Raw genomic sequence first — 14147 nt, forward strand, 5'->3', positions numbered from 1 at the left:
CTCAAGAATAAACTGTAAGTCTCTTTCAGGTAAGAGTTATGTTTGGGCTCAGCAGAACACAGGAATAATAGACGGTAAGAATATCGTATGAAAACAGTCTCCCCCTCTTTGGGTTGCTGGAGCAGGTAACAAGGCCATCTAAGACCCAGGATAACATACAACAGGAGGTAATAATATATTATCTGCTCAGGAAAGACCTGCCCTGTGTGAGGAACAGTGCTTCATTGTGTGCAGTTTTTCCTCATATGTAAAGCTGTCTCCTTTTAAAATGTCAATGCACACAAACAGCTAAATGCCATTCTCACACTCTTATTTGAGTGCTCAGGTGACATGCCAAAACCAACCCATGCAAGTAGAAAGGTCCCAGCAGTGCCGGGCAGCAGCCCAGGCCCATACACCTAAGGCAGCGTCCCAGACCAGCATTCCAGCACATTGTGCTTCACACTTACACTAGCATATACGAGCTACAGCCTTCGTGCATGGGTTTCAATTTTTTCTTTGTCTTTTTAGAAGGGGATTAAGGAGTTTATTATAAGAGTTATTGATGTCATGGACAGAGAGACAGAATAGCAACCAACTTTTTTCCCTTCGATAAATGTGTAAAGCAAATCTTTTCCAAGCAACATTTTCAATGTTATCATTGGTCCTTGGGGTATTCTTCTGGCTTTATTTTAATTCTTAGGAAATCAGTTACTGTCTTCTAAAAATTGCAAGCGTGTTTTTTGGAAATGAAGAACAGTAAACAATCATAGTTTTTCAAATGGTTTGATACTTGTTTGTCATTTAACATTGTTAAAGTTGCATATAAAAGTATAAATACAAAATAGCACTCTGAGGGATCATTAGAAAGGTCAATCAGCATTGGTTTATCTACCCTAATTCATTTGCCCCATTCATGGTCTTAAAATATAATCCCCTCATAATCTCAAATTACACTTCTGGTCAACTACTCAGAGATGCTCTGTTCTGGATAGCTTTAGTGTCAACTTGACACACCTGGGTTGACAGAGCCTCATTTGGGGAATTTCCTCTATTGGACTGGCCTGTGGCCATGTCTATGGGGCACCTTCTTGATTGTTGAGTGATGTGGGAGGGCCCAGCCCACTGCGGGTAGTGCCACCCCTGGGCAGGTGGGCCTGTGTTGCATAAGAAAGCAGGCTAAGCAGGGGCCAGGGGAGGAAGCCAGTAAGCAGCATTCCTCCATGGCCTGTGCTCCAGCTCCTGCCTCCAGGTTCCTGCCCTGAGTTCCCACCTTGGGTTCCCAGATGAACTGTGACCCGGGATATGTAAGCTAAATGAACCCTTTCCTCCCCAAGTTGGTAGTGGTCAGAAAACCCCGGTCTTCTTCAAGAAACAAACCAGAACAGAAATTGGTACCAAAGAGTGGGATATTGCTGTGACAGACCTGACCTTGGCGACAGAAATTGGTACCAGACAATTGCTGTGACACACCTGACCTTGGTGTTTTGGGGAGGACTGTGGAAGTGTTTGGAACTTTGGACTGGAAAAGCTATTGCCTGCTCAGAGTTTGTTGCTGTGGAGTTTGGAAAAGTTATGCTGAAAGAGTTGTAGACAATGGAGGCCTGGCTTGTGAAGCTTCAAAGGGAAGCAGAGATTATCAGGGCTGTTCGTGTGAGATTTTGGATTGAGAATCTGTGGGTTCTGGTGGGCTGGGGCTGAAGAATCAGCTGTGATTAAGAAGAGACCAGAACCTGAAGTAAAACCTTTGCTTTGCTGGGACAATTGATGCTGGATAGCTGGGGCTGAAAAATCAACTGTAACAAGAGACCAGCATCACCGTGGTGAAGTCTTCTGGGAGGTATTTCCTCAGGGTCAGCACACAGAGGAGATCCAAACCTCCATAGCTAGCCAGAAACAGGACTTGGTAATATGTAAGAGTCTCCTGCATGGTTCTGGTGTTGAAAGTATGAAGGGGTCACAGAGAGCAGCTGAGGCTTGGCACTCTGAGAGGCCAGGAAAGGCCATTGGTGAAAGTGCAGCTTCAGTTGCAGCGAAGACCCCAGGATTGAAGGGGTCATGGAGAGAATCTGAGGCTTTGCTCCCCGGAGGCAAGAAGAGGCCATTGGTGAAGGTGTAGCCTCAGTTTCAGTGGAGATTTTGGGAGATGCCAGGACCATGGGACGACCACCAAGGACAGCAGTAGGTGTGGAATAGAGCTGGCCTGGGTCTGCTAGACGAGCTGAGTGTGCTGTGGACAGCAGAGGCAGAGCAGTGGAGCTGCCAGTACCCTTTGGAGCCCAGAAGATCGTGAGTGAATCCCAGATGTCCAGCCTTGAGCTACTTTGCTGGACTTTGGTTTTGCTTAGGTGTGCCCAATTCTTCCCTTTGAAATAAGACAGTACTTGTTTTGGATTTTACAGAGGCCCACCCACAGTTAAGAGACTTTTAAGTGTTTGGATTTTTTAAGGACTGTGTGGTTTTTAAGGCTGTACTGTCTTATGTTGTGACATTAACATATCTTGGGGACAAAAATTGGAAAGTTTACGGTTTAATAGTGATGTTCATGTGTCAAGTTGACAAGGGGTCAATTGTGCTGGATAGCTTCAGTGTCAACTTGACACATTTGGGTTGACAGAGCCTCAATTGGGGAATTTCCTCTATTGGACTGACCTGTGGCCATGTCTGAGAGGCATCTTCTTGATGAGTGATGTGGGAGGGCCCAGCCCACTGTGGGTGGTGCCACCCCTGGGCAGGTGGGCCTGTGTTGCATAAGAAAGCAGGCTGAGCAGGGGCCAGGGGAGCAAGCCAGTAAGCAGTGATTCTCCGTGGTCTGTGCTCCAGCTCCTGCCTCCAGGTTCCTTCCCTGAGTTCCTACCTTGGGTTCCCAGATGAACTGTGACCCGGGATATGTAAGCTAAATAAACCCTTTCCTCCCCAAGTTGGTAGTGGTCAGAGTATTTTGTCACAGCAATGAAGAACAAACTAGGACATAGTCCTTCCCTGCTAGCTCTACCCTCTACCCCTAGTGTTCCTTTTACTGTTCTAAGCTTTACTTGTTAATTTTTCCTTATTTTCTCCCCATTAGAGGGTAAACTCCATCAAAGTAAAAACCCACATATATTTTCTTCAATGCAGACACCCTAGCATCCTCACAGTCATCCAACCATTGCATGTCCTTAATCAGCATACATAAAATGAATAAATGACTCAAGAGGCGAATGCATCCTGTAGTATATGTAGACAATGAAATTTTACTCAGCTGTAAGAAGGGAGTCATGACACACACAAGGAAACAGATGGACCTGGAGGTCATATCCTAAGTCAGAATAGGAGCTCAGAAAGACAAGTATGGCATGACCCTGGGGTGTGTGTGTGTGTGTGTGTGTGTGTGTGTGTATGTGTGTGTAAGGTACAAAGGGGACTATGAGGAAGACATCTAAAGAAAGGGGAAAGGGTACAAGAGAGAACAATAGGATGTGCGTGACATGAAAGGTGAAATGAGAGCATTTGTAAGGGAGAAAGATCAGCAAGGCGAGAATGGGAGGGGGAAATAGGAACAAAGTGTCATCATATATACATACAAATACACACATGTATTTATAGATGAAAATGTCACTGTGAAACCCATTTTTTGTACACTTACTAAAAAATTACTTGGGATAAAAGTCCACTGGCTGTATGGGCTGTTCCCTCCTAGCACCTTTTTTGTTCATTAGTCGTGTTGTCAGAAACTGCAGTTATCAACATTCCCTAAACATTAACTTTCAGGGTTTTGGTGGAAGAGCAGGTCACAGGAATCTGTGAGAAACAGAGCTAAAAGGGTGAGAAAAGCCTTTTCCAAAGTAGGGCAACCTTGGTTCAGTAATGTGGCAAACTGCTTCCTGAGTCCCTAAAAATATATTCAGCAAGCTATTCCTCAAGTGTTTAACAACAAAACCCTCATGTCAAGGACCTTTCACAGGCTTAATTTTGTGGGTGGTACCCTTTGGGAAATGGAGTTAAACACGTATTCTCCCAATCTTGTTTCTGGCCACTATTAGAGAAAATAATTTTTCTTTCTAAAATTAATAAGAAAACTTCAAGGAAGTGAAATTCAGGTTAAGAGCATTCTACTTTTAAAACATTTTGTTTTATTATTTTTATTTTTGTGAATTGAGCATATCGCCTGCATGTGTGTAAGTGGACACTTGTCATGCAATGCCCAACGAGGTCAGAAAAGGGCATCAGATGCCCTGGAACTGGAGTTATGGACAGCAGTTAGCCACCATGTGTGTGCTGGGAATGAAACCCAGGTCCTCTGCAAGAGCAGTCAGTGCTCTTAACTGCTGAGCCATCTCTGCAGCCCTGAAAACATTCTACTCTTAAGAGTAACTGATAGGGGCTGGAGAGATGGCTCCACCAGTGGTTAAGAGCACTGGCTGTTCTTGCAGTGGAGCCAGTTTGGTTCCCAGAACCAACATGGTGGCTAACGATCTCCTGTAACTCCAGTTCCAGGGGATCCAACATCCTCTTCTGGCCTCTTCAGGCATTGCATGCATGTGATGCACTTACAAATATGCAGGCAAACACTCATACCCTTAAAATAACAATAAATAAAATGTTTAAAAAGAATAAATGACAAATCATCAAGTATGAATTGGACATTAGAGATGGGTAAAAATATAGTTTTTAGGATACGGACAACTTTGTTTACATCCTATCATGAGTTCCACAGCCAAATATCACAAGACTGGCACATGGGAAGATGGTCTTCCGTGATTACAGAAATCAAAAATTTCCCTACATAATAAAGGTGAGACTTGATTTGCTCTAATTATCTAAAACTTCTAAAGACTATCATCTACACAGTCACCGGGTCTATCGGGTTATTACACTAGTCTAAATGGTTATTCCCTGGTCAGTTTGAATGAGTTCACGTTATAAGAAGTTTTAGGTGGATGGCTGACTTGAACTAAAGTTCAAACGCTACTTGAGACTTGAAACTCCCAAGCCTAAGCTGTAGTGGACCGAATCCTCAGGGGAAACAGAATGGGGCTATTCATTACCTTTTCGTATAGTCGGCGTGTCACTGTCTGCAATCAGTTGCAAACAGTCTTGAGTGACTGAAAAGCAAAAACACATTGTTTTAGTGATCAGCTGAAACAAAGCAACTAAGAAGACAGAAAACACAGCTCAGCCCATTCCCCAAGAATCACCAAAGGAACCAGTTTTCACCCTTCTGCAAGGTATCACTCTTAAAGGTAATTTCTGAAATTTGCCATTTATTTGAATATACACTTGAAGCTCATGACAGTGTGGAAGAGTAATGTGTATTTTCTGCAATACAGTGAGACCACCCATCTGCACCAGTCAATGTAACTTGCTTTGAAATATTACTAAGTCAGCTTTCATTATTTGGTTTTTTAAGTCCTACCAGATACATGAAAGAGTTAAGCATCAGGATTTTCCTAAACAATGTTTAGCAATAAAGAGTGACTTGCTGTTCCTAAAAATATGACTTTTTCCACAACACAAAATGAAAATAAGTGCCAGTAGCACTGAGCAGCTGCAGTTGTGAACACAGTCCTAAGGCTTGATGGACACTGGGTCCTTTAATTGTGGTAAGAACTCTAAGAATCAGGTACTGGAAGCCTAGTCTCAGTCTGTAGACTACTCATTCAGAGCCACAGAGACCAAAGGATGAGGACCCAAATTTAAATCTTGTCTACTTCACTCTGGAGCCAAAGTCAAGGTTTTTTGCAAAATATTTTGTACAGAAGAGGGAAGAGAAAACAACTTTAAAAATATACTACAAGATTTTGATGAGACTGCAGGCAGTGAGGCTTCCTGGAATGCTCAGGTCACACAACACGTGACATGTGGAGTATTTCATCCAAGGAGCAAAAAATTCCTGCACTAAATAAAGAAAATCCTCCAAAGCTGATGAAGGGCCTTTTTGTTGATGTGCAACAAGAAAGAAAAACAGTAAATGCCTCTGAAAACACAATGCCTTGAGCTAAGATTGCATTATACAACCTTTTTATTAGTGTATATATTCATTGCACAAAGTGATGGCTTTCATGATGACATTTTTGTTTACCATATGATGTATTCTGACTGTATCTCCTCCCATGACCCTCTTCTGTCCCCCTCCATGACTCAGTCTCCTCTTTCCAAATAATCACCCTTCTATTTACATGTCATTTTTGTGTGTGTGTGTGTGTTAGAGTGTGTGTGTCTGTGTGTGTACATTACATGGTGTATGTATACAATCTAAAACCTAGGTTCCACATATAAGAGAAAATATGATGTTTATTTTCTGGGGGCTTTTATTTGCTTAATATGATGATCCGCATTTCCATTCATTTTCCAGTATATGACATAATTTTGCTTTTTATGGCTGAATAAAACTCCATTGTGTATGTTTGAATTTAAGAAAGTATTAGATGGGCGATTTCATTTTCTATCAACTACTTTATTTAGAGTCGAAATCATACTTCAGCACACACTTCTCAGAGTTCGTTTTAAGAACAAACACAATATGGAATGGCTACCTCAATGTTGAATTAAACAATTTCTAACATTTAAAACTTGAAATAACAAAGTAATGATGTACTATTCTTAGGCTATTCAACACAAACTGTTAAAGGGCAATCATATAAAATAATGTTAAGAAATTTCCCTTTGGTATCTAAAGGTGGAAACATAACATTTAAAACCACATTTTCTTCATAACTGTGAAGTTTTCCAACTTATGTCTATGGTTCTTAGATCATCCTGATTGGCAGCAGAGATAGAAAAGGGCCTGAAATACACTGAGGTTTAGTAAAGAAGAACACAGATGTTCACTTGAACTTCTGCACAGAATGTTTTGTCCTGGGCTTTGTCTTCTTTGACTGATCTTGGTAAAGGAAAGTAGACATGACTGTGCCAAGGGAAAAATGGGATTGACCAGCACCCCCCTCCCCCGCGCCATGGCAGAGCTTTGTCACTGAGAGCCTCAAGAAGCCTAACAGGAAACAGGGTGACTGTGGATAAGGGAGCAGAAAGAAAAGAAGACTGTACCACCAAGCCCAAAGTGCACAGAGCCTGGAGAAGACTGTTACACCTGTACTTACACGTGTATGTGTATGTGTGTGTATGTGTGTGTATGTGTATGTGTGTATGTGTGTGTATGTGTGTATGTTTGTGTATGTGTATGTGTGTGTATGTGTATGTGTGTGTATGTGTGTATGTGTATGTGTGTGTATGTGTATGTGTATGTGTGTGTATGTGTGTATGTGTGTGTATGTGTGTATGTGTGTATGTGTATGTTTGTGTGTGTATGTGTATGTTTGTGTGTGTATGTGTATGTGTATGTGTGTGTGTTACATGAACCAATGGTCATGAACCAATAATATTCCCTGTATATAGTAGTTAGAGTGACCCTCTGCTATCTGTAGTGTTAGCATTATGGTTCTTCTGTTCAAATAACTTGGAAACATACTTGAAGGGCACTGGGAGGGCATGCAGCCCCAACTGAAGATAATAAAGGCCAGACACCAGGATACATGATCCTCTATTTCAACTTACCCTTTCTTGGACTGTTCCCCTAAGCTCAGTATGAGACTGCTATGACCCAAATACTTGCATCCTCCCCAACCTTATCTGTTGAGAATGGACCACCAATATGATGTGATTAGGAGGCAGGGCTTTGAAGAGGGCACAATGCTGGAAGCTTCATGAATGGGATTAATGGCCTTATAAAAGAGACACCATGGGGGTTGGAAAGATGGCTCAACAGTTAAGATCACTTGCTGTTCAATTATGAGGACCAGAGTTTGAATCCTAGCACCTATGTCAGGAGGCTTACTGATGCCTGTAACTCCAGCTCCAAAGGATCCAATGACCTCTTCTATATTTTGCAGACACCCACGCACACATGCACATACACTCACAAAGACACACACACACACACACACACACACACACACACAAATAAAATAAAAAAAAATAAAAACCCAATATAGAGAGCTCACCTCACTCTTGCCATGTAAGGACCAAACTAGAAGGTGTCATCTATGAACCAAGAAGCAGATTTCACTGGATACTGCATTTTCAAGTTCCTCAGCCTTAACTCTCAGATGCCTGAACTATGAGGAGTAATTTCTGATGTTTATAAAACATCCAGGTTGTGGTACTTTGTTACAGTGGTGTGAGCAAACTAACTTGAAGACTTGAATAACCTTTCAGCCAGAGAAAAGTTTACCTAATGAATAACGACTAGGCATGACCAAACTGATATGAAACTATCATAATTTTAACCCTCACAGCCCCTCATGGCTATAGCTAGCACACTGAAAAAGTGTTTATTCTATCATGTAGTATCAGAAATCTTGCCCTTAGAAGAAAATATGGTTTGAAGAGAAAGTTTATTTCAGGAACTGCTCTTCAAGAAAAAAAAATAGGTTATAGAGTTGACAGTTCAAAAACAGCATTTGAACTATATTCACTGAAGTGGGTGGGTCCACAGAAAGCCATTTGACCATTAGTGGTCAATTTCTTCTTTTAAAAAATTTGAAATTTATCATCAAATTTTCTTTGATTCTTACTTTTAAGACTCATTCAATGTAATTATTTATTAAAAAATAGTTTACTATCTTCATTTTATGTGTATGAGTATATTCCCTGCATGTGTGTAAATGCACCTGTGTCATGCAATGACCATGGAGGTGAGAATAGGGTGTCAGATCGACTGGAACTAGAATTATGGAAAGTTGTTCTCTGCCATGTGGGTGCTGGAAATTGAACCTGGGTTCTCTGCAAGAGCAGCCAGTGCTCTTAATCTCTGAGTCATCTCTCCAGCCCCTCAGCTTAGTTCTTACCTTACAGTAAGAACTCAATAGATAGATGTTCAACAAAAGACTTGCCTGACAGTGAACCAACATAGACCATGCCCCTCTTAATATGTCCCAATAGCAGAGATCTCTAGCCATACAATTTTAGAAATACATGGTCTAATGAAAGAAACAGATATTAAAAACAATTGTAATATTCAGTGATTGTGTTTGTTTTCAGGTTTTTAAAATAGCTTTCTCTCCACTACAATTGAATGGAATTATATACAATGTTACAAATAATTTCCTCTTCAACTAATCAGGTAATCACACCATTAAAACCTTTCTGAGCCTGTAAGGAGATATTTCTCAAAATGTATTTCTGGAAATCATGATGTAATGATATAGTAATGCGGTGACGATCTGAGAATGTTCATGTTTTAGATTGCAAGAATGTTCACTCAGAACAAACTGTGCATAATATATCTAAAAGCAAAAGGTTATACTGGTGACAAAGATAGATTACAAAAGCCAATTCCTAAAGTAAGAATTTCAAGCACAAACACAGTCGCTGTCATTCAATAATGATGTAAGAAAAGCCAACACACTTCAGAGTTAGAAAGGCATTTAAATATTTTCCATATAGAAGGCTTATTTCCAGATTTAAAAAGTCACCATTATCCAAACACCTTTCAAGAAGGAAAAATTATTTGAAACTCTAGGGGCAAGTAATAGATGCTATTGCTTTCTGTACCCAAATGCAGCGCTTTTATGCTGAATCTGGTTTGTTGTATATTACTTCAGTAAAGCCACTTAATATAAACAACATAAGTAATGTAATTGTGGAAGATTATGATTGGCTTCCATGAAAAATGTCACACGGAGCTTTTCCCATCACTTCTGACTATGCACCTAACACACACGTTCTTCACAGTGCGTCTCAGTGTGTTTGGAGCCTTCCAATCTCTTCAGGGCAGATGAGGGGGCCTCCTGTATGTTTTTCATTCCCACTGTTCCTTCTGTCAGCTAACTTATCTACACACACACACACACACACACACGGCCAAAGACCACTATGATTTTAAATTAGGGACTCTTGAAGGCAATGTCTTCCCTTCGTCGCTGTGCATTTTAGCTTTGGTAAATATATAATTCATGTTAGATACTGGAATTTTATTTTTCTCTATAAGAACTGAGGTTTTTTATCATTACTTAATATTGTTTCATAAACTACTTGCTTTCAGAAATATTTTGTATAGTTTATTATAAATCTTCTTTGGATATATTGATCAAATATTTAGAATTTAAATTGCTTAAGTCATTTCCTGTGTTTTTGTGATTTCAGGAACTCCTAAGGAGTATTTCAACTCATTAATTACACTTGTGCACTATGGAAGGCCAGACCATCAGCGATGTGCTGATGAACAGGAACTTCAAAATACCGTATACAAACCAACCCAGAGTAAAAGAAGGTAAAGCCAAAGGAAGAAAAATACTTGAGGTCTCTGAAAGACTACAATAATACACACAGCTGGTTAGCTGTTGTAACATCTTATCCTTCCATTATACATTGTGTTTGGATGCTATGGTGATACACCACAGTCAGCGTGGCTAGGGCTGGCTCTCTGTCTTTCTTGTACACTCTCACCTCCCTCTCCTTGTCTGCTTTTTGTTTGTTTGCTACTTTTTTATATGTGGTGTGTGTGTGTGTGTGTGTGTGTGTGTGTGTGTGTGCATGTGTGTAAGTCAGAGGCTGATGTCAGGTGTCTTTTTCTACTGCTATTTCAGACAAGGTCTCTCACTGACCCTGGACTCACCAATTCAATAGTCTGGCTGGCCAGCAAGACCCAGAGGGATCCTCTTAATCTGACCCCTTCCCACTAGCACTGGGATTACAGGCATTTGCTAATGCACCTGGCTTTTACATGGGTGCTGGGACTGAACTCAGTTCCTCCTGCTTGTGCAGCAAGTTCTTTATCCACTCAGCCATCTCTCCAGCACCTTTTTCTCTTCGGAGATAAATAACTATCCTGAGTTGTCTAAACGGGAAACATAAAAATGTCTAGCTCCTTCTTCCTCATCTAGGAATTCAACCAATAATCACCTCAAAATGGTTTGAATTTTTATTTTACTCATTTTAGATACTAGATCTCATTCAATTCATTCACAGAATTTACTGGTAATTCAGTTAATTATGTCAAGGTCTATGCTCCAGACAGAGTAAACACAATCCCTACCACCACAAAGCTGAGAATCTTATGGAGGAAATGGGTGTTTTCCAATGCCACACCAGCAGAATTTAAGCAATAACTGTAAGAATGATGCATTGCCCAGGCAGAGGGAGACTGATAGTGGGATGGGGTGGCGGGGAGCTGTGATTAAGAGCTGAGCAGTGTGAGTTAAAGTTCAGAACTTTCCCCTCCTTGGCATTCGTGACAATTACTTTGGCAATTATACCCAGGATAGAGGAATGAAAGCTGAACTTGTAAAAACACTGCAAAAAATCAGCATCTACAAGAACAGTGCTTAGAAGAGTAAGAGGCACTATAACATGTCTCCATGCCTATGAAAATAAGACATCTTTGAAAGAAGGTTTTCAGCTTTTTATTGGTGTAGATCCCATAACCTGGGATGCCAGTACTCTCCCCCAAATTTACAGAATCTTCAAACTCAGTTGAACTTCCAGCTCAGTCACTCTGAGAACTTCACAGCTGATAAAGTGCTGTGATCTGCCATGTGGTGTCTGTCTCCTTGGCAACAATAAAAATAACAGGACTCATTAACTGTTGAGCCTATAATTGTTTTTAAATACAGAATCTCACTTCACAAGCAGGAACACACTGCTCCCATAATTGAAAATAAGAATCTGAAAGTAGAGCCAACTGATACTGAATTCAAACCTTAGCTCCATCGGTTAGCTACACAACTGTGAAATGTTGTATCTATATGACAAGAAATAACACATATTTTGTAACAAATTTATAGTATAATTTTATGTACTTTGTAGTAAATAGAAAAGAAGCTTTATATTTTACTGCTAGTTATTATTTCAAATTTTATACTAAATTTGTTCAATTTATCCAACATTTAGCTTACTAAAAGAAGGTAGTGATACTCCCTGGGTTTCTCTTTGCTCCTGGGACCATACCTGCAAGAATCCAGGGCAGCATGCTACAGATAAATGTTCCTCACAAGGACTCTCTGCCTACATGTCAGTCAAAAACTGAATGGTTAAAGAAAATTGCTATGTATGTACCATGGAGTTCATTCAGACATAAAAAGAAATAAGTAATGTTATTTTCAGGGAAATGAACTGGAGATTGCCAGTTCACGAGAATCAAGAAGATAAGCGTTGCATGTTTTCCTCACATATGTGGAATCTATATTTCATATATACAGCATGATATAGATATATGACATATACATGTACACATGATATACATATATAAACATAGAAACAAAAGGAGGACTATTTGGAAAGACAAAGGGGACCAAGTAGAGAGGATAGTAAAAGGAAATGGCATGTATAGGGCCCAAATACATGATATACTTGTGTATGAAAGTGTCACAATGAAACCTATCACTTTGTATAATTAATAATATAAGCAAAATAAAAGATACTCAATTTTCTTAACAAAAAAATGTTTTTGCCCAGCCAATGAGGACATTGTGGAGTAAATGACATCACACAGAGTTTCACACAAAATACTCTGTCCTGTTTGCTCCCCTCTTTCCTTCTCTGCTTCCTTTGGGGTGACTACATTAAGCATTTGCACAGACAGTGGTGATCCATCTATTTTGAGAGAAATCTAACTCTTTTTGGAAACAGGAATGCCCTTTAAAAGAAAGTACCAGCAAAATGAACTTGTAGCTGCCCAACACAGCTAAGTAGGAGCTAACCTATAAAAAGAATGATTAAACATCAAAATGATTATTAACCAGTAACATGGAATTATTAATAAAAACAACAACTCAGGACCGTGGGGGGGTGCACATCTTTAATCCCAGCACCAGGGACACAGAGACAGGCAGACTTCTGTGAGTTCTAGGCCAGTTTGGTTTAAATAGCAAGTTCCAGCCCAGGCACGGTGAGACCCTGTCTCAAAATAAAAATAAATAAGTGAATAAAAATAACACATCCTTCAATATTTTTAATTAATTTTGAAAATAACAAGTCATGTCTAAAAATGATAAAAGCTGAAATCATGAAGAAGTCGTGAATTTTTTTCTAGGAGAGCCAGAACAACTTTCCCCGGCTTCCCCAATTAAAGAACGTTTCCTATTTTCTTTCCTCACCCCCCACTGTCCTGAGATTTTCTTTTTATGTTTGAATGAACTCCATGGTACATGGCTCAGTGATTAAACATACTGATTATTTCCCCCATGTTATAATGACAAATTACATGCATCATTCATTTTCCCTAACTCTGTACCTTACAAAGAACAGACACCATGCTACATTTGGCTGCTTTGACTGGCTTCTTCCTGTCCCTTCTGCTTCCCAAAACTTCAAGCTTAACAAGAAAAGCATTCAAAGATTTGGTTGTCAGATCAGTATTCTTAATTTTAAAGACATTTCTGGAAACTGAGCAGGAGCCAGCTCTTGCAACACTGAAAGAAAAAGGGGGGCGGCCTTATCATTGAGGCAGAGGAGAAAAAATTCACCAAGGGAAGACCAGGGTCAAAGATGAGGTAGTTGCAGCCAGATGTTCTAGGAAGAAGCCTGCCCTTGCTGGTAGGAGGCTCAAGTTCACCTTGAGGTATTCTACACTATAGCTTTCATGGCCACCTGCAGCCTACAATTCAAAGCTATGCCAGAAAAGTCAAGCAAAGATTGAACATTTTCAGCCCGTCAGACATCACACACAGTTCCTTCCAGTAAGTTGAATTATGAATTTCAAGAAAAGGCACTCAAATTGGCATTTTCGCATTTAACTCTTTCCAGACAAATCTTTAAGTTACAATATTAGGGATTAGATTTATGCACATTATACTCAAATTTCTCATTTTTCAGAATGTTAAATGTAGTATAGCATCCCAGATGGAATGTGAACTTCCAAGTCTTTTCTGGTGTTGAATTCCAAGATGAATCTCACTGTGGATTTCTTCTCTATGACACGGTACCACCCTATGTCAAAGCTTAGTTTTAGAGGAAGCTGTCTGGGGGGATTCCCCAAAGTTTCGTACTATCTTTGCAATTTTGTAAATCTCAGAAATAATTCCAAGCTGAGAAGTCTGTAATAATTGGATTAAAATGGAGCTTGAGATATGGCTCAGTGATTAAGAGCACTGACTGTTCTTGCAGAGGACCTGGATTCAATTCCCAGCACCCACATGGCAGCTAACTCCAATGGTCCATAACTCCAGTTCCAGGGGAATCTGATGCCCTCT

The 14147-nt window shown here is 40.1% G+C and overlaps 1 protein-coding gene across 2 annotated transcripts in view; it reads right to left on the reverse strand.

Moving 5' to 3' along the window:
• Tnfsf13b (TNF superfamily member 13b) overlaps positions 1–14147 on the reverse strand; it is a 37172-nt gene that overhangs the window by 17020 nt on the left and 6005 nt on the right. The window contains exon 3 of one of the 2 annotated variants that reach the window (XM_017794891.2): positions 5007–5063. The exons of the other annotated variant lie outside the window; for it this stretch is intronic. Within the exon in view, the coding sequence (XP_017650380.1) occupies positions 5007–5063 (57 nt within the window). The remainder of the gene's footprint in view (positions 1–5006; positions 5064–14147) is intronic. 2 annotated transcript variants of the gene reach the window in all.

Source organism: Nannospalax galili, unplaced genomic scaffold, assembly GCF_000622305.1.
Source record: "Nannospalax galili isolate Female #2095 unplaced genomic scaffold, S.galili_v1.0 scaffold267, whole genome shotgun sequence".
Taxonomy (NCBI): Eukaryota; Metazoa; Chordata; class Mammalia; order Rodentia; family Spalacidae; genus Nannospalax; species Nannospalax galili.